The sequence below is a fragment of the Hoplias malabaricus genome, chromosome 14 (genome assembly GCF_029633855.1).
Source record: "Hoplias malabaricus isolate fHopMal1 chromosome 14, fHopMal1.hap1, whole genome shotgun sequence".
In the NCBI taxonomy this organism is placed as follows: Eukaryota; Metazoa; Chordata; class Actinopteri; order Characiformes; family Erythrinidae; genus Hoplias; species Hoplias malabaricus.
Genome location: NC_089813.1, coordinates 11548485 through 11575051, shown reverse-complemented (window position 1 = coordinate 11575051; position 26567 = coordinate 11548485). Strand labels below are relative to the sequence as shown.

The window sequence follows — 26567 nt, the reverse complement described above, 5'->3', positions numbered from 1 at the left end:
TCGTTCTTCTTCAGATCCTGACTGAACTAGAGCACAGCGGGGTGGGTCGGAACAAGGAGCAGAGCGCTCGTATGCTCGGCCACCTGGTGTCCAATGCCCCCAGGCTCATCAGACCCTACATGGAGCCCATTCTTAAGGTACAAACATCCCTTTAGCTGCTTACATTTTCTTAGAAAATGGCAGATATAGATTTTAAGGAGTTTTATATTCAGTTTGTCACTTGTTATGTGGGGGACATAGTGAGTTTCTGAAATGACTGTAAGTTCAGTTTTGCTTTTATTAGGCATTCTGAAATCATTTTCTTCAAAAGAAATGCTTGTTGTGTTATAGAACAAGTGACTTCATATGTGCTTTTATTGCAGGATATTTGCCCCTACCTGTAAACATTGGTATCTTAGTCTACCCCAATTGACCCTAGTGTCGACCCTCATTTTTATTCATAATTTAGTTTAAAAAATTGAATATATGTTGTATTATTAAATTAAAAGTCCATTTTTGTTTCACTTTTTTCATCATGAAAGTCAGAAATCCTGTGTCTCAAATGGTAGAATATTTAATTTCATATTTAAATAAATAGTTATTTAAACATTATTTATACAGTGTGTTTCCTGGTTTAGTTCAGCACTTGTAACCACAAACATGGGGAAACCTCCATAAGGGGAGTATGCCACACAAGGCCATTGCTGAAATGGTTGGTTGTTTTTAGAATGCTGCATCAAAGCATAGTAATGGAAAGTTGCCTGGAAAGGGAAAATGTGGTAGGAAAATGTGCACAAGCAGCAGGGATGACCAAAGCTTTGAGAGGATTGTCAAGACAGAGAGCTTCACAACGAGAGGACTGAGGCTGGTGTCAGTGCATCAAGAGCCACCACGCACAGACATCGCCAGGAAAGAGGGGCCCAACTGCTGCATTTCTGATCCCATGATATTACTATGTTTGATTGGCCAGCCAGCTCCCCCGGAGCCCCAATACTGAAGAGTTGAAGGCCACTATCAAAGCAACCTGGATTTATAACATTCCCTATAAGCAATACTGATCAAAAGTAAAACAAAAAAAGTGAAATATATCACTTTAAGTTCAATGAATATGCAGTAGATGTAGAATGTAGAAGTATACATTTTTTTTAAATACATTTTGACAAAATTGAACTTTTTCATGATATTCTTTGCAATTTCACTCAGTTACTTTTACTACACGGTACCTCCCTACTTTTAGATGATTTGATGTTTCACCTTCCTAAAGCTTACACCTTTGTCTTTGCTCTTTCTTCAGGCGCTCATTCTAAAGCTGAAAGATCCAGACCCCAACCCTGGTGTAGTCATTAGTGTCCTAGCCACCATTGGGGAACTGGCACAGGTAGGAACACCTTTTTTTTCCCCTCCTGACACTGTGACCTATTGTTCTGTGTTAATGACCGTCTGCCACTGTGCTAAGGTGACCTGGAGATGGCAGGGTAGGGGAGTGGTCAGGCTAAAATTCAAGATAGTCATGCAGAAGAGAGAAAGTGCAGGTGATGCCAGAATAGAGAGAAAAATAATAGATTCAGCCAAGGAACTGGCAGAGGTGAGAATGTTCGTCTCATACGAGTGAGCTGCAAAATAATACGGTTATGGGGTAATTGGGAAATATATCCCTCTTGGGAACACTTTCTGTTTCTTGTAATGCTGAAAGAGCTAAACCATATCCATAGAAGTGTTAAGCATATAGAAGATAACTTTCTAGAAAAGTTCTAGCAAGCTTCAAGCCCTTTGTGATTTACTAATATATCTTTTGGCACACTATTGTACAAGGGATCTATATCCTTCCCAAATACCTAACTTTACTTTTCACTTTTTTAGTGTTTAATAAAAAAAACACCCCCAAAAAAAACAATAAATAACTGCTGTCTCATATATTTTGCCTCAAAATGTTTTGAAGAGTGCAGTGATCTAGATGAAATATCAAAATATATTTGAATACTGCAGTTTAGTAAGAGATATACACATCTATTCAAGGGGGCTTCGACCTCCAAATAACCCTAGAATAAAAAGGAGAATAATATGTAGTCAATTACAAAACAAACTGTAAATTTACAAAAAAAGTGTGTTTTTTATGGTCTATTAGTGAAACATATTTTGGTTTATGTGGTGGCAGGTGAGTGGGCTGGAGATGAGGAAGTGGATGGATGAACTTTTCCCCATTATCATGGACATGCTTCAGGATTCCTCCTCACTGGCAAAACGACAGGTATGTCAAATAAAGATGCCACCCAGATTACGATTTGTGCATCTAACTAGCGCTTTGTTGTAGCTGTGTCATTGTAGGTATCAAATAGGTTTATTCATGCAGTTCACTGAAGCACAGTTCACAGGTTTTATTGTTTTTGAAAGCGCCACAGTCACCTATAAAATACCAATGACAAAATATCCGTTCATTAGTTTTGGATTTCCTTTATGAAAATATTTTTATTAACAAGTCAGGTTATTTCTTCTTTCTGGAACTGCTCCCCACAGTAAACTAAGCGGTGCTACATGCTGTTTGTCATGGCACGGCACACGCTTGTTATGAATGGCACACTGCTTTTCCCACCTCAGTGGCAAAGTTCCTGAGAAGTGTTTGCCAGTCGAAGCTGAGCCGTATTTCATTGTTACTCTCAGCCAACTTTGACCACTTTGCTTTGAAACCTTAGTGTGTTCAGCACTAATGTTAAAGGTTATGGTCAACATTCCCCACCTTAACAGACACATTCCCCAAAGTTTTCACAGTTGGTTTTGTGTTGTCTTTACCTGCAAGATCGATCAGGGATGTCTTAAGTTCAGATTTGATTTAGGTTGATTTGGGTTTTTTGAAGGAATACAGAGGCCAGAGTAACTGAAGACCTTGGATTTCAGATCCTGCCCTAGTTTCTCCTCTTTGTTCAGGAGAATTTTTCGTGTCTGTGCGTGCATTGTTTAATTTATTCGGTTCTGCATTGAGTTAGGCCATTATTGCAGTGACTGTCTAATCACGACCAATGATACACCCCTTAAGCAAGTTTCATTTTATATTTAGACTGTTTGCAAGCTGCCATCTGGAGATTAAGTACTTGGTCAATTTCAGAGACCACCATGCATTTATTCATTTCTTTCATTTCCAGTCAACAGCAGTTAAGATGTGGTTGTTGCATTTATATTTTTTTGTTTGTTTGTTTGTTTGGCTTTTTTCTTTTGTTTTGTTGTTAGATTTCTTTTCTCTTTTTCCCTATTTTATATGAAACCAAAAATGTTTGAAGACACATCCTTTAATGACTGACTTCCACTATGTTAAGGTATTGGAAAATATAACTAATGTGAGCTGGAAAATCACAAGATAAGAGTCCTCCGGGACCAAAGCTGGAGAGTTTTAAGACCTAGAGTATGTGATTTCTAATTTATGTTGATTTTAAGAGAATCTTTCACTAATTATACACTGGAATTTCCATTCTTCAACTTGGATACAGTGAAGAAATATGCCCCCTCAAGTGGGAATTCCTACTTGGAAAGGCAGGATGAGGTCAAGTAGCAACACTAGTCACAGTACACAAGCCTGTAGTATTGTTGTAATGTGAGTTCTATAGTGAAAGAACAAATACTCAGATCACATTCATCAACAGAAGTGTTGTTTTCTCATCTACTAGGTGGCACTGTGGACACTGGGCCAGCAGGTGGCTAGTACTGGCTATGTGGTGGAGCCCTACAGGAAGTACCCCTCTTTGCTGGAAGTGCTCCTCAATTTCCTGAAGACAGAGCAGAACCAGGGTATCAGACGAGAGGTACCTAACTTCTTTAACCTCTTGTGGCAATGTACAGTAGTATGTGAAGTGCTTGTTCAAAGACTTCATTCAGATACAGCAAGAGGGTTCCAAATGTCAAAGAACTGGTCAAGAGATTGATTCAGTTTTGATGCTCCAGAGAGTTACAGAGTACAGAGTTACATTTTAAAAAATTCTTAATCCCATTAATTTTTTTGTGTAAATTATTTGATGTAGTACTGGCTACAGTCATAACAAATCTGCATCATTGTAAGAACATTACATTTTTTTTATATTATTTAACTTGTTACTTCTGATCTTGGTTGTTATGCTGTGGTTTGAATTGCAGTTTTATTTTCCAGGCTATTCGTGTGCTGGGCCTCCTTGGTGCACTGGACCCATATAAGCACAAAGTTAACATCGGCATGATCGACCAATCCAGAGACGCCTCTGCTGTTAGCCTCTCCGAGTCCAAGTCCAGCCAAGACTCTGGTAAGCAGAGCTTTAGTGAGAACAGCATATTACAAAGATGATTTCCTGGGAGGCGACTTGGTTTCTAAAGGGTTTTCAATTATTATCTCATTGTTATTATTGTTATTAATATCATTATTATTATCTCAAGTTTCATGTGCACAGTGTTCATCTCCTTTCACCAACCTAACCTTTCCCAAAGACTATAATTCTGTAAGCCTGTTTGCACCTGTCATCCTCCATAAATCATCTGTTTGGACTCTTTCCTCCCCCATGTTCACACAGGGCTTCATAGTACCCCTTTACACTGCTATTATAATGGAGAACTGCCCACTGAATAGCATGGTCTTTCAGCCTACTCTTCCCCACACCCAGTCGCAAAACATTATACATCCTTATGTCCATTCATAAATACATTCCTTTAAGTTTATGTTCAGATGGCAGTTTTTTTGTCTTCTCACCAGGTGCAGGGCACAACAGTCATGTACTGAACATGTCTCAGCTTCTCCTTCTGCAATACTATGATGTTGAATGCTAACGTCACGACTTTCTGGTGACCTTTACTAGGAATTGGCACTGGTCGTAGAGAACACTGAAATATGTTCTGTACCAAGTCTGTTTCTTATGTTTAGTTTTAATAATGTGGCAAGCAAATTAAAGGAATACTAGTTTTAACCCATTTTAACTGGTTTAACTAAACAACACTTGACTAGAAATGTGTACATCAAATAAATAAATGGTAAGTTGCTCAACACGGTCAAATCTACAGGTTTTCCATTTTTCCAAACCAAAAGAAACTACGATTATTCCACATGATATCCACAGATATAGCACGTTGAAATTAGATTAAAATATGCCAGAATATGCCTGTAAAATTGGCCAGACAACTAGGTAGGTTTCCATATTGTAAGCAGCCAGTTTGTTGTTAGATTGTAAACGTTTCAGGGTGTATACTGTGGCAAGCTGTAAAATGACTTTTTCTTTTTTTTAAAGAACCTTGTAACTTTTAATTGGGCTTGCCCAAAGACTGGCTTCTCCTGGCACTGAATGAATGCTTACCACTAAGCGTACAAATGCAGCAATATTTTTCCTGTGATTAGTTTGATTGTTTTGACAGAATGCAGATAGTTTAATCGCAGTTGAAGTGTAGATTTTAAAAGTGATCATCAGTTTTAGTTTACTGCTTGCTATAAAATAGTACACTAAGTATATTATGCCTTTAGTTAACTTCTGATAGTTTGCCTCTCTACAGCAAATCTTGTTTGTAAGTAGAGTGGTGTTAATACAGCTTTCAGGAAGGAGTTAGATCAAGCTGTTAATGAATATGGAATGGAATCCCCCCCCACCCCACTGATGTTGACCTGATACTTATGGTGCTTTTCCACCGTCTAGCGGTTCACGACTTGGCATGGCTCTGCTCACTTAAAGCTTGTCACTTTTCTACTGGCACAGCTCCTCCGTGAAATGGTGCCAGTGACATCACAAAACCCTGTCACAGGCTTTGAAAACCACAACAATGCCGGCAGTAAAATTTGCCACTGTTTACTCATTGTTTATTCACGTGTTGTTTTTGTTTTTTGGATTGAACATGGCTCCTCGCCTCAGTTCTCACAGATCAGTTTTACTTGTTGCACGTTCGGCTTTCGCTGGAAATTTTCATTGGCCATCAGCCCAAGGAGCATATAAACCTCTTTTAAACACCTCGAGGTAATGTTACGAGCTGCTGTTGTGAGTCCGATAAAAATAAATGTAAAAGCTGCTGTAATTTAAGAGATTTTACAAGCTGCAAGTTTGTGCTGGATTTGAATGAGCTCTGTATTTTCTGGTTGATGTACAGGTCATCCTGGTTCCTGGCATGACATGTCTCTCTGGCCAATCAGAGCTCTGCAGGGTTTACACATCACCATTTAGAACCTACTTGGCATGGTTGGAACCTGGAGTGAGCTGGGGCTGAAAACTTACCTGGTTCCAGAGACCAGGTACCACATTTGGCCAGTGGAAAAGCAAAAGAGTTGAGTAGAGTTGTGTAGGTTCCATGCAATGGAGTTATATTTCCATTATATTGTATTCCATCCAGGTAAAATGCTGTGCTGTATCATCGTAGATAGGCCAAATAAAGTGCTGAAATATCTCGGCTCTGGTGGAATAAATTAAATTGGTGTTCAGCCCATCAGTGGAGGATCAGAACCTGGTGCTTTTCCAACGAGGGTTACGGTGAATACCCGATGAGATTGATCCAGGCAGCCTGGGTCTCCAAGTCCTTTATTCTGCAAGGTTTTGGAACAGGGAACGGACTAATGGTTTTAGCAGTGGGGCTACATCAAGATCCCAATAGCAGGAAACTGGGGATATCTCCCCATGGAGGGATGAGGTTACAGTAATAGGGCAGTGTCTGGGGCAGCTTTGTCTGAGTCTGCCTGGAGCGCTGCTTTCAGGCTATTTCTTCTACTGGAAAGAGACTACACATTAACCCTACAGCCTTTTCATTGCAATGAAGGATCATAGGAAGGAAGAATGAATGGGAGTCGAACCTGGATTACCGCTGGGGGATGATGATGATGGCTGATTGATTACATTCATTACATGCATTTTATGAGTGGTTCCACTGGTTTTTAACCACTATTATGTCACCCCTGCCGTGAATAGCTATGATTGTTACTTAAAAGAGGCCACATACTGGCATCTGTTTTGAGACTCCTAATCAACAAGGCTTTCTGTAGGGAGGAGTTTTATGTTTAAATATAAATACACCTTCTTTAATCAGTGTGCTGATGTGTGACTGTCAACATCTGCTTCTTTTTCTTTAATTTATGAGCTGATGCTTTTCTCTTTGAGGAGCTTTGGTGAGCCACAGCTCACCAAACGCCTTATAAGGCCAAGTAGAAAAACATAGATTGGCAAAAAGTAAGACAACTTTCTCCTTACCCTAAAATGAACATGGTCATCTAAGACTGGATTTGGACAAGATGATGGAACACTTCTGATATGATTGGATGGCATTTAGCTATGAGAATTTTAGTGAGGTCAGATGGTGATATTTCTGGATTGTAAATGCCACTTCAGATCCTCTCAAAGATGCTTATTTGTTCCAGAGTTTGATGGAAATGTTGTAAGAACCATGGTACACTCTTAAAAACAAAGTTGCTACAAAAGGTTCTTAGACCGATGCCACAGGACAACCACTTTTATTTCCATTTTTGCCAGTTGATAGTTAGATCTAGTGCAGATGTAAAGAAGTGAACTACAGGTTTCAGACATGTCTTGGACGGACTGATAAGCTACATTTGTGTTGAAGGAAAAAAATTAAAAAATTAACAGTTTATTTTTTTTTTTTACAATTTTTTAAAATAATTTAATTTGACATCATGTGTTGCTTCTACTTCCAGCCAAGCCTGTCTTGCAGATCCTATGCACCTCGGCTCCTGCTCTTTCGATCCATTTTCTTCCCTCATCCTTGGCACCTCGTAGTCCAATATTTTAAGGGCAATGAAAACTGAGGACCTGAGAGCCTCCAGCTCCATTCTTACTGGCTCTTCACGCCGCCAGACACAACACCCATTACAGCAACATCAAACACCCTAGCGGAGCTCAATGGGACCTTGTGTTGTGTATGGGAAACAGATGATGCGATGAAGTCATAGAGGCTCACGAAAAACAGCACTGAAACATGCGGCATGTGGGGCCGATCCGACATTTTTATGACCATAGGGAGCAGTCACCCGCAGACCATGCTGCCTCGCAGATCACGAGTGTTAAAAAACAAACCCCACACACTCACCATTTCTCCTCTGTTCACTCAGCATCAAGTCTCCTCCACACCAGAGGCTTCTGTTGCAGAAATGCAGTTCTAAGCTTTTTTGCAGAACTCCCTTTCTTTTTCTTTTTGACAGAAAACATTAAGCACAGATTTACAGTCACCTAAGATGAAGATAATGAGGTGTATGTAGGGTTTTGAATATAGCCTTGCTTGCCTTTGGCATCTTTTAGGTGAGAAGTCACTCACAAGTCGTTTAGTTGGATCATGTTCCTTGTTCCAAGAGAAGGTGATTTTAATGGTTTGTGACGAAATGGAAACGAGAAATTAAAGATTGTTTTCAGATTAATCAACTGGCATCCCTTACCATAATTTATTGAAGGTCACATTTTAACTAGACTTGATTTAGGCACTCTGTGACATCATTTAATTTATTACAGTGTACAAAATTAATTAGTAAAAGCAGCTATCCTTATCCATAGCATTTTATACATAATTACACAGTCTTGTTCAGATTAGTTTCATTTATCAGGGGATATGTAGTACATATTTTTAGTGGAATTTGTTATCTTTGAACATTTTTGCTTATGTCACAGCTAGTCATATGTTAGAAAAGTATTCAGTTTAGATATCTTGGATATACAGGAGGTCCTCGGGTTACGTCAGTCCCGAGTTAAGATGTTTCGTGGTTACGACACATCTCCCATTTACTGTATAAAGCCTTGTTTCGACTTAAGTGGTTTTGCGTCGTAAACGTCGTAACGCGAACTTCGTGTTTGGTGTGTGCAGCAGAGGAATACACGGTTATGCGGCTCGGGACCAAGGAGGATAGGTGTTAGGATAGGATAAGTGCTTACAGTATGTTATTTATGTACAGTATGTACGTATGTTCCGACTTACACCGGAAATCGGTTTACGACGCAACGTAGGAACAGATCAACATCAAGTCGAGGACTCCCTGTACTAGAAAACGAAATATAGCAAGTGGTGGTCATAGAAGTCATCTCAGGTGTCAAATGATAAAAGCATCAACATCAACAATCCAGCCAGAAATAAAATCATTGAGTGGCACCTAAGAATTTATGCCAGGACCCCCACACATTGTGAGTTTGTTCTCATTTCGTTGGTGAAAAACCCTCCCTAGGTAACTCTGTATGTGTGGTTGTAGTGACTGCATGCATTTAACACAGTGCTAAACTGAAGGTTATAATCCTTCATTTATTAGTAGTGAAATTAGCCTTGTAGGCTTAATTCAAAACAGCAGACGCAAACTTGCGACACCAGAAAATTTGATCTAATTGCTTATAATTTAAGTAAAGGTGAAGGCTGTGAAAGCTTTGCTCTAAGCACATGCTGAACTGCTCACCTGCACCTTCTTCTGATTTGTAACAGTAGAAGATTTCTTTCATTGAGCATTAACCATAATTCTGAAAGGTCTGAAATGATCCAGTGCCGTTTCCCACAGTAGAGGAATGGAGCGTGGAATAAAAGGCTCTGAGATATGTCGTATATCATTATGCCTGAGACAAAGTGGCCTTGGCAGGTGTATGCTCGTGGGGGAGATTTATAAGGTCTGTTCAGCTCTTTTGTCTGACTTTATGCTGTAACAGAAGAATTGGAGGGATATCTGGGAAGATATTAAGCGGAGATACCTGACTGTCACTGTGTGGTAAAACATCCATGCATTAGCTTTTAGCTTCCACTTTGACAGAGAAACCATGTGAAAGTCTTTTTGTCTTTCTCTCTCTCTCTGTATCTTCTGTCTACTATTTGTCACTGTCTCACTCATTGTTTCAAATGCTCACATTTATAAAAATGTATTATATCTTAAATATTTCAAGCAACACTAGATAAGATTTGATATGTTTTTGGAGAACTAACTGAAGGACTAAATGCACTTTAAGTACAACAACCTAATTCTGTAGAAATGACTTAACATTTCCCCTTAATTGACCAGCATCGTCCTCAAAAGTGGGAAAACGAACTAAAATCTCTGCCACATCTTTGGAGCCATTTAAGCTGTTTTTCCCAATCTCTGGCTAAATAACTTCAGCAGAAGGGCTTGATCTCAATGTGCTTCTCTCTGCAGCTGACTACAGCACCAGTGAGATGCTTGTGAACATGGGGAACCTGCCTCTGGACGAGTTCTACCCAGCGGTTGCCATAGTGACTCTGATGCGTATCCTTCGTGACCCCTCACTCTCCAATCATCACACTATGGTGGTGCAGGCAGTCACCTTTATCTTCAAGTCTCTAGGGCTCAAGTGTGTGCAGTTCCTGCCCCAGGTCATGCCCACGTTCCTCAACGTCATCCGAGTTTGTGACGCCAGCATTAGAGAGGTAAGGAAGAGATGACTAGAATATACCTATACTGGGGCTGAAATGTTGTAGGCTGAAAGGGTGGATATATGTAAATGTGTTTGCTTTTGTTAGACATAAAAAATATATATGAATCCATAGGTTTCAGATCTTAACAATGTCTATATTATAAAAGTGTAGATTTTTTTATCTGATTATTTCCCATGATATGGGACCGTATTGTTATAGTAGTAAGAAAAGAAATATGGAAATAGTGTTATATAGCTATTCTGAATCAGTATTCATTTCTTCACATCATCCAAAGTGAACTAGAAATCTTAAAGCAACAGCTCATTTGAAGAAATAATAATTTCTTCGTTAAAGAAATTTCTATTGATTTTTTGCACATTTTTGTTGCAGATGGGCGCTGGCTTTCGTTTAGTTATTTGCTTCAATTATTTTCAAGTGATAGCAGCCAAACTTTTCTTGGTGTTCCTTTACCTGGCAGCGTTAGCCTTTTTTTGAAGAGGGAGGGTGAAATGGTCACAATGTGTGAAATCATGATTGGAACTGAGTTTGATTAGTCGGAACATAGAATTATGAAGTCTCTAGTGTCAGATTGAGTTTCATGAACTCCATCTGACTTGTTAGCAATCACTTTGTTTTGGTAACACCTGTTCTTTGTCTCTTTTCCTGTCTTAGTTTCTATTCCAGCAAATGGGGATGGTGGTGTGCTTCGTCAAGATCCATATCCGACCGTACATGGATGACATTTTCACGCTCATTCGAGTATGTGACCCATCCTCTTCTTGCCAAAAAGTCTCCACTATAGTCTTCTACACTATACATCTGTCTATCTTTAATGGGGCATATTGTCTGCATTTTTTCAAACCTAACCTTCTGCCCATAAAGTGTTCATTCTCATTAAGTATTGCATTCTGTGTCAGCTATGACAAATGTTTCTATTTATCCAGTTCTGTTTTACGGTCTACACCAATATATCTCTTAGCACCTCAGTCCTTCTCTGTGGTGATTTATGGTGATGAAGATGAACAGTTGAGGCATGTTAGTCCCATCTAGAGCACGAAAAACAGTGTATGGTTTCTTTTTTGTTTACCTCTTCTCTTACTGGGTCCAGATGTAGTGAGCCAGAATAGCCATTGCAGGTTGTGTCTTAAAAAAATAAAAATATCATGCTTTCTGCTGTGGACCTGCAGGCCTATTCTCAGAATGGCAGGGGGAGACCCTTAAACCCTTCTTTTAGCAGCCAATATTGGTCCGTCCCAAGGAAATATTGACATTTTTATGAAGTGTCTGAATCAGTGTTTCCACTCCCCTCAGCTGCTCTTAGCTTTTTCAAGATGGTGAAATGGTACCTCAATTTGTACGCACTACTTGATATAAAGAGGGATAAAGCTAGTTTCCTGTGTGAAAGGCCTTGACTGGCCAGTGCTACTTTATGCTTTATGTTTTGGATGCTGTGCTGTGCAGCCACCTCACACAGTATGGTTTGACCCAGTTCTTCTGCTTTTTTCCTTTGCCACCTCAATGAGGTAGTGATTTTGGTCACAGGATCTTTGGAAGTACTATCCTCTCAGCTCCTAAAGCCCAAGTGGCCATTTGGAGTCTGTTGAATGTGGGTCACATATACACCTCATTATAGAAGAAGACCACTTTTCAGGCAAAAAATTTGCCCTTTAATTGCACATGGTGCTGGCCTAGGAATGTGTTTCCGTTAATATATTTGTTAAGTGTCATCAAAGCACTATTTCTGATTAATTCATTTAGGAATGTATTTGTAGCCTTCCCTTAATCTTTGTCCCATATGTTTTTGTTCTTGTTTTCTGCTCTTTTAGTCTTATTTTAGATCATGTTTTTGCAAAAATCACATGGAAAAAACTCATTTATTCACATTTTCACTCACTTACTCACTCACTCACTAACATACTCATTTTTAACAAAATGCTGCTCAAAGTTGCTATTCCGTGCTTCTCATTCTCTGGATGTACCGAAGCCTTTAAAAACACTTTTAGCCAGGCATGGCTTCAGTTTTGTGTTTATAACACATTAATCTAACAAATAATAGTGCCAATGATGCGTTTTTCTAGTTAAAAACTATACTTCCAGCCTTCCGTGTTTGTCAACTTTCGTTCAGCTATAGTTATTATATGACAAGTTACAGTGATAACTATTTTGCTAAAAGTTATTTGGAGCTAATAAAATGCAATGAATTTGTAGCAAAGAAATGTAATGAATATTTCAACACTAGTTCTAATTTGTTTCTTCACTGCCTTTGTACCTACAGGAGTATTGGACCCCAAACAACCCAATGCAGAACACCATCATCCTGCTCATTGAGCAGATAGTTGTGGCTCTGGGAGGGGAGTTTAAGCTGTACTTACCCCAGCTAATCCCGCACATGTTACGGGTCTTCATGCACGACAACAGCCCCGGACGTAGCGTAACCATGAAGGTAAATGTGTACACACACACACACACACACACATACGCACACACACAAGCCTCAGTGTGTATGTAATTACGTAGTTTGTGATTACATTTAAATAGTTGCAACTGTACAACTCCAGCTGGAACTTGCTCCCGGTCAGCTTGCAGCAATTTTTTTTTTATCCAAATCATTTACAGCTGTGGTGCCATAAAATCCAAGCAGCCTCAGGTCTTCAGAAGCTCATTTTACAAGCGATATTCTAGATGCTATCATATGTTGTCCTCTGACAATTGTATAATGAGTAAATCAAAGTTGACGAATTCCTTCCAACTCAAACGATAGCTTACCTTAAAAAAGAAAATATGTCCTGTCCTGATGTTTTTGTAAATATGTCTTCATTTTCATGCAACAGACAGTGTGTAATAGCATGCAGATATCTTCCTGTTACACAGTGACAGGCTAGTGATAGTATATTGCCATGCATCAGGAAAAAATATAAGGTCCATGTCTCTTCTGTTGGCTGTGGATTGATTTAGTGCCTTAACCTTATACTTTGGTATGTGGAATTCACTTGAGGGCCTTGAATAACCTCAAAATTGTGCACATGACTCAGGTGAACTAAAACCACATGAGCCCGGTGCTCTCTGTCGTTCTCTCTTATATGTTTAGTGTGTTTTGCTACAACCTCATTTCCATATTTAGATAGTCTGATAGCCTTGATTTTGGAATTCGTTAACCATGTTACCAAAAACATGTGTTTCTGTGTTCTAGCTGATGCATCTATGATTGATCTATGCAAATATCTAAGGTTCTTGAAGCCCAAACAATACAAAAGGCTTATTTTTATATTTCTAGTCTCATCACTCCCTCATGTGCATTAGTTATGGCTATTATTGGCAGAGACATGACGACTGGAAGATGGTAATCTGGAAGAGTTTTGCTCAGTGATTTTAGTGCTTTGGCCTCTACTCCCAGAGAACGTGGGTGGCTGGAGAACTTGGGAGTGTCATGGATGCCATTAGATCTGAAAGCTTTGCGTTGCACCCCAGTCCAACAAAGATGTTTTCTGGATTATGAGATAATGGATTCTGAGTTCAGTTGCTCTCACTGTGGTTGTAGTTGTGCATTGTCTAGGACCAGTTCTCAAACCGGGCTGCTATTTTATAGCAAAATTTTAAACCCTGTGTTTCCATGTAGGTAAAGATTTCTTCCAAGCATTTTATCGTTCAGTCCAAAGTATATGCTCTAACTTCTTTTGCGCTTTGTCGGCACATGGATGAAGATATTATGCTTCAAAGCATGTTCATAAATGTCAGATCTTTTGGGCCAAACTGTGGCTTGTGAAAAATCCACCCTCGCACTTCAAAGAGGCATAGAGAATATCAGAAGTGCTTCAATCACCCAACGTCTGGAGAAGATCTACAATCCACCACCACTCAGATAGAATAACAGCCACTCGCAGACACATGAACCTGTGGGCCTGGTCCAATAGACCCAACAGCTACAATTATTCAACCTCACATACATACAGAACCCCCACTTTGCACCACACTTAATACACAGCCCCTGTTTTGAGAGCATAGTGGCAAGCTGCTTGTCTGGATAGGTCGAAACAGTGGTCTGGCTCTAAGCTCCTGCATCGCAGGGAGTGTCTGGGCCACCTGGAAGGAAGCTTTTGAGCAACCTTCTAATTGACATGACATAGAAAACAAAACAGGGGCTGAGTTCCCCATACATGTTGCTTTGGACATTCTCTATGAAGGAATCCTTAAAATTAATGCTTTTGTGAAACTACTTCCACATTATGCCTCTTTGTTTTTTTTTTTTAACTTTTACTTGTTTACTGAACGAATGAAATCCAGCAGTGCAGCACATTTTATTTGCTCCGACTTATGTACAGATGTGTTTTTTTTCTTCTTCTTTGCAGTTGCTCATGGCCATACAGCTGTTTGGCGCCAATCTAGATGACTACCTTCACTTGCTGCTGCCTCCTATAGTCAAACTCTTTGATGCGCCTGATGTCCCTCTGCAAGCTCGCAAGTCAGTATCTATCATGTCATGTTTGTTGCTAATTTTGGCCACTCTATTCCAAAGCTCTACTTCGGAACAAAGACTATAACAAAGATTACAGCTTTTTCAAAATGATACTTCATAAATCTCATCTATGTTTAACAACATTTTTATAATATCTTTGTTTTTCATTTAAATTCCTTAAACCTGTTAAAATTAAGATATACACTCTAGCTCTTTATGAGCAACACGCTCATACAGTGTTTCTTCGGAAATCAAATGTATCAGCTAGGGCTGGACAATAATTCAACATCAAGAAATATATCGCAATATTACATGTTTCAATAACAATGGTGGGATTATCATACACATTTTCAAATATTTAAATATATATACTATTTAGAGCATTGCGGTCATTACAGGGCACTGCCATCAGCTCATTGCACTCAATCTTAAAGTTAATTAAAAAATACTAATATTGACAAAGCCAAGAGGTTTTGGTTTGATGGTGATGTCATGTTGCTTTCAGTTCTTGGCTGGGTTTTTTTTATTGTTCATATTGATATCAGAAATATCTTTTTGACCGAAATTAAGAAATATATTGTGATATAAATTTTGCCCTTATCGTCCAGCTCTAGTATCAACCAGGATTGTGTCCTCACTTTGCTGCAGTAAAAGGCCCTAATCTTCTGGGAAGTTAGATGTGGCAACATTTCTGTTAAATCAAGTACTGATGTTGTATTATTGGTCCTCAAACACAAACTCTCACCACTCCATCCCTTGTCAATGGACATGGTGAATGTACATTTGCTGCAGAGCATCTTAATTCGTTTTTAGCTCTGCAAGGTGTGTGTCGTCAACATCTGTGTTGCTGAAATCACTAATTATTGTTATCTGCAAGAATTTGGACGTGTAATTTGCCTTCTGGAATAATATTGATTTGAAGTCTTTAAAGTATCATAAAACACCTCATAAACTCCCTTGCCACGTATTTGGGTTTCACTTTTTTTTTTCTCACCCCTGTGGGCAAAACACAGATTTGTAACACTGAATGTCCAAAATACGAATAAGAAGCAGGCAGCAATAAGTCTAGACATCATAATCCCAGTAACATTCAGTGCTCCAGGAAACTGCTGCAAACTTCAGGAACATCACAGCTTTCCTTCATCTGTAGACTTCTGCAGACTGTTTGCCACATGGACACCTAGGTTCCTATTTCCTCACAGACATTTCAGAACAGTGACAGCTAGTACAGGGCACCCGTTCTCGCCAAGGAGCCATTTCCCCTGTCACTAAAGCTGGGTTGAGGGGGTTGTCTTGACAGTTAATTCTATTGTAAGTGAATTATTCATATGACTTCTGAAATATGCTGAGCAGTTGCAGTGAAGATGGATCTGAATCAGGTGACCCAGGTGTCCTGTGTCATGGAGGAATCACAATATTGAGCCCCTTTGATTGAAGCAGCAGAGTGGTTTGGCCTGTCATTGTGTTTGGTCTTGCACAAGTGGGTGATTCATCTTTAATTCCAGCTTGAAGGCTGGAATATTTTACAGAAAATGTTTTAATACAGGCTTTTTTATTATTTGCCACCAGATGCATTGCAATAACTTTCTTTATATTTGCCACTGAGAACTGGGAAGTGCTTCCTTTTATATGTTATGGTCTATAATATGGGCCAAATTCAGTGCTGTGTAGAAAGCAAGACCACCCTTTTTTTTTTTTTTAATTAAATTCCTCTCAAAGCAAGTGTCTATTTTTTCAGCATTTAACAGTAACTTACACAGATGTAATATAAAATGTTTATAGCTCTAGCAGCTAAAGTTTTTAATGAATTTGGGAAGGACCATCTTATCCACCCAGAGAACGATGCGAGGATGCGAACGATCATCTTTCGAGGACTTCTGTCCAACGCTGTAGTGTTGTTCTGCAAATTTAGTTTGGAGGACACTGCTTTATACTGGATAAGAATGAACGTGTTATGTATTCTGTAGGCTTCAAAAAGTTGAGTTGACTTTATTGTAACATATGGTTTTATATATATATATATATATATATACTTGTTTTTTCTGACATTGGTTATGAATAACTGACAATTGTCTTTCACCCATTGTACTGTAGCTTATGCAGACTTTCTTTTGCAAGTATAAATATTGCAAACACATGCATAAATAACATGATCCCCATATTCACTTTTTCCCAATCATAACATGCAGGACCATAAACATTGCAAGTTAAAATCATGGGGTGCAGTTTTAATGCTGTTTATTTGAACTTTGCAAAGGTCTTAAGATTTTATGATACAAAGCTCTGAAGGTCACTGTCGCAATGCTGAGTGCTGTTGCGCTGATGTTTTGATTCTGTTTGGCTCTGCAGGGTTGCCTTGGAGACTTTAGACCGCTTGACTGAGTCTCTGGACTTCACTGACTATGCTTCCAGGATCATCCACCCCATCGTCCGCACTCTGGATGGAACACCAGAGCTTCGTAGCACTTCGATGGACACCTTGTCTTCTTTGGTCTTCCAGCTTGGCAAGAAGGTACACATAAACATATTGCCAGCCAGAACACCTTTGAAGTCTGAGCCACTAAATGACAGAGTCAAAATGCCAGTGTTTCCAGTGCCCTGTTATCCCCTGATCCCTGCTTGAATCTCTCTGTAGTCCACACTTGCCAGTGATGAGGTCAACTGTAGGAGAAAGTTCTCCTCCTGTTTGCCGTAACTCTGAGTGAGCTTTCAGAAGTAGCCCACTGATGAAGTCACTGGTCCACTTTGAGTTCACTGCTAATGAGTGTGGGCTGATGTCATTTTTCGTTCTTTTTTTTTTATCACCCCTCCCAACGTGCTTTTAAAAGATCCAAGCCAGCATGTGGCTACCATGAGCCGCAGGTGTGAGGCCTGCTGCTTTTGATCATGAAAAGCCATGGGCCTCAGTTAGAGAGGCAGCAGTCTGTCATCTTAGTGAGCACCAGTGGAAAGTGCTGTTTAGTCTCTGTGTGTCTGTCTCACTAAACAACACTTTCCACAATTATAGACACATATTGAGGGCTACCAGTGGGCAGCATCATTTTGTTTTATTTTGAAAGCTCTTTTCTGAGCATATGGTCCTCTGGTCCTTTTCTTAATACCTATGGTCAGTTCTTGAAAATGCACCAGTTAGCTGTATGTTTCATTATAAAAGAGAATAGTTGTTCTTTTTTATTTGGTTTAAATGTAACTTTTAAATAAAAGAAATCTCATCAGAATAACATGATGCATATAATGAATTGAGAATAATGACTGCATCACTCAGTCGTTTAAACTCTCACGTTCCTCTTTTAAAGGCTCCACTGTAACCTCATATACATATAACAGAATGTCCAGCACTGCAGAGTTTACAGCACCAATTTTGTTTTTCTATTAATACAGTACCAGATATTTATCCCAATGGTGAACAAAGTGATGTTGAAGCACAGGATTAATCACCAGCGCTACGACGTTCTCATCTGCCGCATTGTCAAGGTCAGTGTTCTTCCCTCACCCACACCTCGCTTATTGGCCCCAGAGCATTCCTCAATCACAACTGAACCAACAAGGCTCCAGTAAATAGCTCTGATGTCATGGAGATCTCAAAGCAGGGGCTATGGCAAGGAAACAAACGGCTTGTTGTCCGCAGGTGGAGGATGTTCCTGGAACCTGCCCCCTTGTGTGAATCACCAGGCGTTCCTTGCTAGTGAACCCAGACTTCCTACTCCAACGCATGGCAGCCCTCCATCCGAAAACAATTTAGCTGTCTCATTGCCACATATGATACTTCCTGCTGACCTGTTGCAAACACTTACTGCATATAATGCGATGCTGTGTTTCCTGGGAGGATTCTCTTCTGGGTTTTGGGATGGGAGGAGACAAGTTTGAAAGAAGTTTACAGGAGAAGCTTTCTTCATAATCACATTAGAGGTGTAACCATACAAATTTCTTTTTCATTCAATACAGAATTTTTAGATTCATATTTTGCATTATGAAATTAGAATTCAATGAGATTTTTTAGTACTGTGACACCTCTCTATTCTACAGAATAGTGATAGGTATGCAAAGTTTTACACTTACAGTTACAATAAATTACAACAAACAACAGTAAATTGTAACTATTGTCACTGCACATTGCAGCAGACACAATTTTGCACACAGTAAACACCAGTCCCTTAAAAGCGTGTCTAAGATGCACACAAAATATAAAAATTAAGCAGAATTAAAATATTTTTTTAAAGAATCAAGACCTCTGTCAGACTCATATTACTCAGGCTCAGGTTGATGATTTTCGTGAATTGATTTAGGAAAAGTTTTTTAATACATTTATTATCACAAGTATAAACAAGTCCATCAGGCTTGTCCAATCATTTTTAACCTTATAAGGCGGTCATAAATATATGAAATGCATATAGGAGTATCATAAATATATGACAACATTTTCACATTGATGATTTCATGCGATAAAAGACTTGTGTGTCCTTGTCTTATTTTGTCTGCGCAGTTTAACATATTCTTCTGCTTTTCAGGGATACACTCTGGCTGATGAGGAAGAAGATTCTCAGATTTTCCAGCATCGTCAGTCACGCAGTAATCAAGGAGACACACTTGTGAGTGGCCCAGTGGAGTCGGGCCCGATGAAGAAGTTGCACGTCAGCACGACAGCACTTCAGAAGGTCAGCATGACTGGGTGTATATCTGCAGCTTTAAATAATGCAATACTTGTTACAGTATTACAGAACTTGTTTTGAAAGTTGTGACTTCAGACTCATACATTTCTGATGTTTGTGTTTCTCTAATACATGATGTTGCACAATTCTTTCCTCAGCTGAGTTACTCTACACCAAAATATCCCATTTCAAAGCTGTGATTTTACCGCAGGTTTTAGATTATGATGCATCTAATAATCAGGAATAATTGTCAGCCAAAAATTTTGCCAAGTTCTGGGTTAAATTAAACTCAATCTGTGTTTGAGGACACTGGCCCATAGTAACGGCTACTAAAATGTGATAATTCTTCAGGCTTTGGCTATAACCCTGGAAAATTAAACATATGGTGTGTCAAATGAAAGTCATATTTCATAGCCAAGACATTGTCTAATTTTCTGAGTCATTCACAGCCGTTGTTGTTGGAGGTTTAGGCCACATGAAGAGACACAATGTTCTTGACATTCTTTTCCTGAAGCTGTCCTTTACTTTGACCCAGCCTGGATTTACATTCGACATATGCACTGAGTAGAAGCCCAGCCCAGCATATTGTTAAGCCATTCACAGTTTATAGGCATCACTTGTCTTGTTAAGAGTTTTTCAAGATTGTTGTTTGTAACCTTATCTCAAGTAGCTTTAGTTATTTGTCCTGGAATGGAATTTGCCCTCAACATTGCTTCCCTCAGCAACAGGCAAAATTCTCCACAAAAAAGATTATCAGTAAATGAATGTCACATTAATGCTCACATTACATGACTTGAAATGGGAGGACTGCCATAACTAACTGATTATATATATATAATAAAAAGAATTATCTTCCCTACAGTAAGAGGTAGAGCCTGATACACCATTTGTTAAAGTAAATTCAGTTACTTTCAGGTGCACCCATTATGGACACAGATAGAGCCCCAGCCCTGGACTGTTGACTAGTGGAATTGCATTCCCTGGCACAATGCAGCACCATACAACACCTGTGGGATGAGTTGGAATGGCATTTGCAATCAAGAGCTAATCACGCAACATTGGTATTTAACTGCATTAATAGTCCTTTGGCTGATTGCTTTCAAATCATAGCAGAAATTTTCCAGACGCATTTTCCCAGAATAGTAGAAACCCTTTCTCCACCAAATTTGTTTGCCATTGTTCTGTCCGGTAGATATGATTATTTATTTTCAAAATAATCAATAGAATATAAACAATACTGACAGCCCAAAGCAGAGCTAATGTGGCGAGCTCATGCCAGAGCTTCCCGGCGTGTAATGTGGAGCCTGAGATATTTATGAGCTGTGCTGCTATGGCTTACTGGAAAGAGCAGATGAGGCATATGAGTGGTAAAATGCTGTTAAAGTTTCGGTTAGGAAAGAAAGTCAGTGTCTATGGCCTTACTGTGTCCAGTCTGTTTATCTGTTTCCTGTAATCCTGTGAGCCCATCGCTAGGATTCACAGCTGTTGCCTGAAGGACAAGCAGATTTTCCTTTGTCCTCGGTGTCACCCAAAGTCTGCTTCTCTACTAAATGAAGAAAAGCTCAGCCAATTGGCCACGGCCTGGGTCTTCTGCTTTTGTCTTCACTCATGAAGCAGTTGACACACGAGAGAGTGGCTTTGTAACTACTCAGACATGGCCATACATATTCATGAAGTAGTTCTGCACATTGCCTAAAAAAAGATATCTTGGCTAGGTAAAACATCTCAAATGTAGGTAGGTGTTTCTAGTTCATTGTTTATTAGTAAATTAGTAAAACCTCCTTAGACACGCATACAAAACACTGATGTTCAATGTTATGCGTCAGCTAGTGGCTGCATCGCTGGAAATGGGCTAGGGAGCTGTGGAGCTGCGTTCTCTGGAATGGAGGCCATTCACTACCTTTGAATGGCTTTTATAATCCAGACCTCGTTGTCCAAAATCAGTACCTGACCTCACTAATGTTCTTTTCGTTGAACACCATCAAATCCTCGCAGAGCCTTCTAACATAAGACCAGAATCTGAGACGAAATTAAATGTAGCCTTAACATCACAAAATGTGTCCACAAATGTGTGGTGAATTTTTATTATTTGATGTTGACAGTTGACTTCCCAACTTTTGGAAACTAATTTTAAATTGAAATGAAATTATGTACAGGAATGTAATCAAAGTTTTCTGGATTATTACCTCTTATTTGTTTGTATCAGAGCCACAAACATTCTTAATGTCTAGCCGAATGCATAGCAGGTCTCATTTTCCTTGCCTGTTAGGTGTTCATCCTGTTTGCATGGTTCGTATTGTTCCTAGGCATGGGGTGCTGCCAGGAAGGTGTCCAAAGACGACTGGCTGGAATGGTTGCGTCGACTAAGTGTTGTTCTGCTGAAAGAGTCATCCTCACCTGCCCTGCGCTCCTGTTGGTCCCTTGCCCAGACCTACATTCCACTGGCCAGGTGAAGCTAACGTTTTCACTATGTTTTTCTCTTGGCCAAAAACTTCCTGTCCTCTCTTATAGCTTTTAAGTCATTTAACAGAAAACCTGATTTTCAACGAGGTGTATGTCATTTCTGTATTGTAGGTGAGGGACATGACTAAACTATGATGAGAACTATTCATAAAACACATCTGGATTGAGCGAAAGCTTTCCATCTGTGCACAGCTGAAAATGCAGCAAAGCACTTTCTTTTAAGCCTGCAATAAACTGTGCGATAACAGGAGTGTTATACAATTACGGCTTGACGCACTGCATGAGAAGCTGCAGATGAAATCAAGTCTGTTATTTGCAGATGAATGTGATAAATATAATCAAGATTTTTTTTTAATAATTCCCCATTCTGTGATAAATGACAGTGTGCCACTTGCATTATTCCAAGCTGCTTCCAACTGGTTTAAATCTTCACTTGGATGAATTTTCTGACACTTCATCATAGACTGGTTTAGTCCCAAAATGTCACCAAATCTGTTTCCACAAAGCAGGCCACATTTCCTATTAAACTGTGACTCAAAATCAAAGAATTCGTTCATAATTTGCGATTTCAGTCTGTTATAACATTATCATAATGATTTTCATATTCTCTTAGAAAATATGGCTAATTCTTTCTCTTCTTGTGATTGCAGAGACCTTTTTAATGCTGCGTTCCTGTCGTGCTGGTCTGAGCTAAGTGAGGACCAGCAGGATGAGCTGATTCGCAGCATCGAGCTAGCACTGACCTCGCAGGATATTGCTGAAGTCACTCAGACCCTGCTCAACCTGGCTGAATTCATGGAGCACAGCGACAAGGTCAGTTAGTGCCCTTGATGAAGGCACACTTAGTCTCTTATGTAGAGTCCACTTGGGAACATTTTAAGTTTTTATTTAAAGAAGTATTCGCTTTTTAATTTTTTTTTATATGAAAGTGCCATAAAACACATCTTTTTATACTTACCAGGCTAAAAAAACAACAAGAAGATATTCACAATTTTGTTTTCATTTACACTGGGGTCTGGTCCTGTGACTCTTTGCCATATGACTTATTGTTTTTGAATCCTGCTACAATGGGGACACTACACCTAAGCCTTTGTTTGTTCTTACAGTCCTAGTGCCCAGATGACAATTTCTGACAGAACGTTTTATTCAGTTGTGGCACTTTAATGCTGTCAAAGCATTAGATAATGATGTTACAGAGCAGTTAATATCCAGACCAGAGTTGCATGTGTCATCCTGCAAGATTTGCACGTTTAAATGCGATGTGAAATTTATTAGTTCATTTCCGACTCCTCTTGACAAAACGTGAAGGTATGAGTCATTTCCATTTAGCCTGCCACTGAAATGTACAATTCTGAAGAGTTTTCAATGATGCTGGGCCAAATGTCATACGTAGGAGAACATATAAAACAGAGAGGTTTGAAAGAATGTTGAGTCAGTGTAAATTATCTGTCCTTCCAATACCCTGCTGTTATTTATAATATTATTGTTCACAGGCTCTGCCCATGCACTATTTATGAAGGATGTTTCTTTCCACTTCTTGATTTTCAGTTTCTGAGCTCATTTTGGTGCAGAATGAGGTTGAATGAATAGCGCATTTGTTCTGCTGCCTAATAACTATTGCTCACACCCGTGGTTATATTCCAGAGGGGACTTATGATTCGTAACCTTTAAACAGGGGATGTACCCTGTAAAGATGCAGTGAACACTTAATGACAGTGATGGGGATAGCTGAGTTATGTAAATTCACTCAGTCTTTTCTGTCCTTTTCTGAAATCTGAACCACATTCAGAGTTGTTGTTAAGCACTCTTATTCTTGACTTTTACTTTCAGGGGCCGCTTCCTTTGAGGGATGATAATGGAATCGTCCTCCTAGGAGAGAGAGCTGCTAAATGTCGAGCTTACGCCAAGGCCCTACACTACAAAGAACTGGAATTCCAGAAAGGCCCTTCTCCTCTTATTCTGGAATCCCTCATTAGGTAGGAAAACAGATTACGTTTATCTCATTCTCAAAGGGACCAGTGCTGAGCAGATTCCCAAATAAACAGCAGGCTCATGTAGGCAAATAATGTTTAAAAGCTAGTCACTGGGCTTTATGTCCTAAGTGACTTTTGATTCACGTACTAGTTATTGAACACAAAGCTTCTTCAGATGAACTGTGAAGATCTGCATCATATTATGTTCACTGCAGACCAAATTCTAATTCTCAGCTCAAGCCTGGGTTTGAAGTGTTCTCTTACCTTTTAAGATTTCATCACATAAATGTGTAGTAATTGAAGCATTGAACCATGAAAAGTGATTTACAGTGTCCTTCCAAGTCTTGTATTTGCTTGCAATTCCTGAGGTTTCATTAAGGTGTCATTCTGACTTGTGAATTTACCAAATAGCTTTTACAGGAAATGAGTAAAAGTTCTCTCCCGTGACTCTTCCATAAACGTTTCGATGGAATTTCCTTAATGGATTTTGAGGAGAAATGTCTGGTTTTAGTGGCTCATACTGCAGTCACTCTCTTCAAAGTAGTATTCCATTCTGTTTGCCATGACAAGGTGCAAACATTGCCAGGTACAATGTTACATAAGTTTTTGGGTTGTTATTTTTGCGGTAATCTTCAAGTTAAAGGTTACATAAACAGGACAATGATCATAAATGCAATTAATAATGTTATGTCTAGCCATATTTTATTTGATAAATTGTTTTGGAAGCAGGTAGCAGAGGGCAGTGTTGTTTACTCTCTACATTTACTCTCTTCTGTTTATTATAATTGCTGTCTTCTTCTGTTTGTATTTTATTAAGTACTGGTATGGAACAATACTCAATTTTTCAAATGTTGGTGTCTGGAAAAAAATGTAATATGATATCATTTGCAGATTTTACACAGCATGGGCTTTCTGTGATTGTTGCATGTTTATTTTCATTGCTTATAAGGTTGGTCTGAGCAATATTCACTTCCTGGGTACACTGTTCCAGCACCTCATGCACTTCATCTAAATATGGCCATCATCATTTCCATAGTCTCTCACCTCTTAAATTGGTACTGAAAGTATAGAGAGCAATGTATCTGTTTACCAGGATTGTTTTAATTGGACTAGTGCCTCGTTTCATTCATTGAGTACATGGCATGGTCTTCCCAAGGGCCTGTTATCAATTTTGGAGAGGCTTGATTAGATCCAGCAGCAAAATGTTTTCTGCGCACCCAGCTGGTTCTCACCTCTTCAGGATTTCCTATAAACAGCCCTTACTCTAGAAAACAGTTTTGCATCATTTTCCCATAGTTGGGGAAACGGCTTCTGTGGAATACTCATCACAAGCTGGATTTGCTTTAGCATGTTTACAGCACATTGCTTCCCGTTCTGTTTTGAGTGTTTTTAAGTCCTTCTATTGTGGTGGGTTTGATGATTTGAAATGGTTCCATGATCTGATTTTCACTTTTTTGGAAAATTCCTTTGGAATGACTTGGATTTGTCACACAAGATACTCTGTGATGTGTTAATCTACACTTTTGTTAGATGGAGTGGAAGACTCATTCTGGAATTTTGAAAAAGAGTCATCTGACAACAATTTGAAATTTCAGGATAGTTCATAAAGAGGGATTTTGGAGGGACAAAATACTCCAAGCAATTTGAATAGGATCATATTTCTATTATGACTCTGTGAAGTCACATGTGTGTGTGAATACTTATGTACAACCCTGTTTCCAAAGCAGTGGAGACTTTGTGTAAAATGCAGTAAAACAAAGAATATACCTTGAACTAGCACTGGGCGATATGACCGCAAATCAACATCACGATTGATTGAACATTTTAATGAGCAAATATTTTGTCTTTGTATTTTGTCCTTATAGTTCATTGAAACGACAGATACAGATACAGCTGCTCGGTCAGTCTCTGTGTTTAGGTTCTCCTCCATGTTGCTTCAGTGTGGCAGATTGGATGGGGCAAAATCACATGACCACTTGCATGATAGTGGGATTTCAATGGTTTTAAAATATAATTAAAAAAGAAACACAGAGAAAAACATGCCTATGTCAACATTTCCGGAGTGTATTGCTGGATTGAATGTTAGATTAGGTTAAATTTACACAATACAATCAAGTTGGGCAGTGGAAATTTGTCAGTTAAATGAAAATTCACGCATACTGACAAATCAAAGATTCTTATTTTTATTGCATTTATATGGAGCTCTATTAGGGTCAAAAGTTTTGTTCCTTTGAAAAAAAATCTGAAACTGAAAGTTCAAATCTTGAGATTCAAAATTAAAAAAAAAGTGTAGGATGTTTTTTTTTTTAATTTAAATAGTATTTTTAATTGTAGTTTTTGGAAAAAGTATTTTATTTTCAATGTTCATGTTCCTATATATTTTATATTTGAAGTCTTATATTTTTCAATTGCAGATTTTATGTTTTCAGATTCAAATCTTAATTTTTTATTTTAGTTTCATATCTTTTTTTTTGGTCACAGATCTTATTTTCACTTTCCACAGCCACACTTTAGTTTCCCAGCACTTTGCAGATTATGGTGTCCGCTCCGTTAGGATTGCAGTGCTGGGAAACTAAAGTGTGGCTGTGGAACTACGCACTCTGACAGAGTTTGTAGCTCTTTTACTGCGATAGGTACCAAATGTTGTGCTCACTATAAAGGACTTTGTCACTGAAGTCAATGTTTTAACACTGAATGTTGCATATAACGTGAGCGGTTAGCGAAAGA

General features: G+C 39.0%; 1 protein-coding gene across 2 annotated transcripts in view; it reads left to right on the top strand.

Moving 5' to 3' along the window:
- The window catches only part of mtor (mechanistic target of rapamycin kinase), a 97553-nt gene that overhangs the window by 9315 nt on the left and 61671 nt on the right, over nt 1–26567 (top strand). Inside the window, exons 14-29 of one of the 2 annotated variants that reach the window (XM_066643359.1) lie at nt 15–137; nt 1274–1357; nt 1436–1564; nt 2135–2227; nt 3636–3770; nt 4112–4241; nt 10064–10314; nt 10975–11061; nt 12578–12745; nt 14649–14761; nt 17105–17267; nt 18137–18229; nt 19264–19410; nt 21711–21853; nt 22518–22680; nt 23698–23843. In XM_066643359.1, coding sequence (XP_066499456.1) covers nt 15–137; nt 1274–1357; nt 1436–1564; nt 2135–2227; nt 3636–3770; nt 4112–4241; nt 10064–10314; nt 10975–11061; nt 12578–12745; nt 14649–14761; nt 17105–17267; nt 18137–18229; nt 19264–19410; nt 21711–21853; nt 22518–22680; nt 23698–23843 — 2168 coding nt within the window. The remainder of the gene's footprint in view (nt 1–14; nt 138–1273; nt 1358–1435; nt 1565–2134; nt 2228–3635; nt 3771–4111; nt 4242–10063; nt 10315–10974; nt 11062–12577; nt 12746–14648; nt 14762–17104; nt 17268–18136; nt 18230–19263; nt 19411–21710; nt 21854–22517; nt 22681–23697; nt 23844–26567) is intronic. The other variant, XM_066643360.1, reaches the window with a different exon arrangement.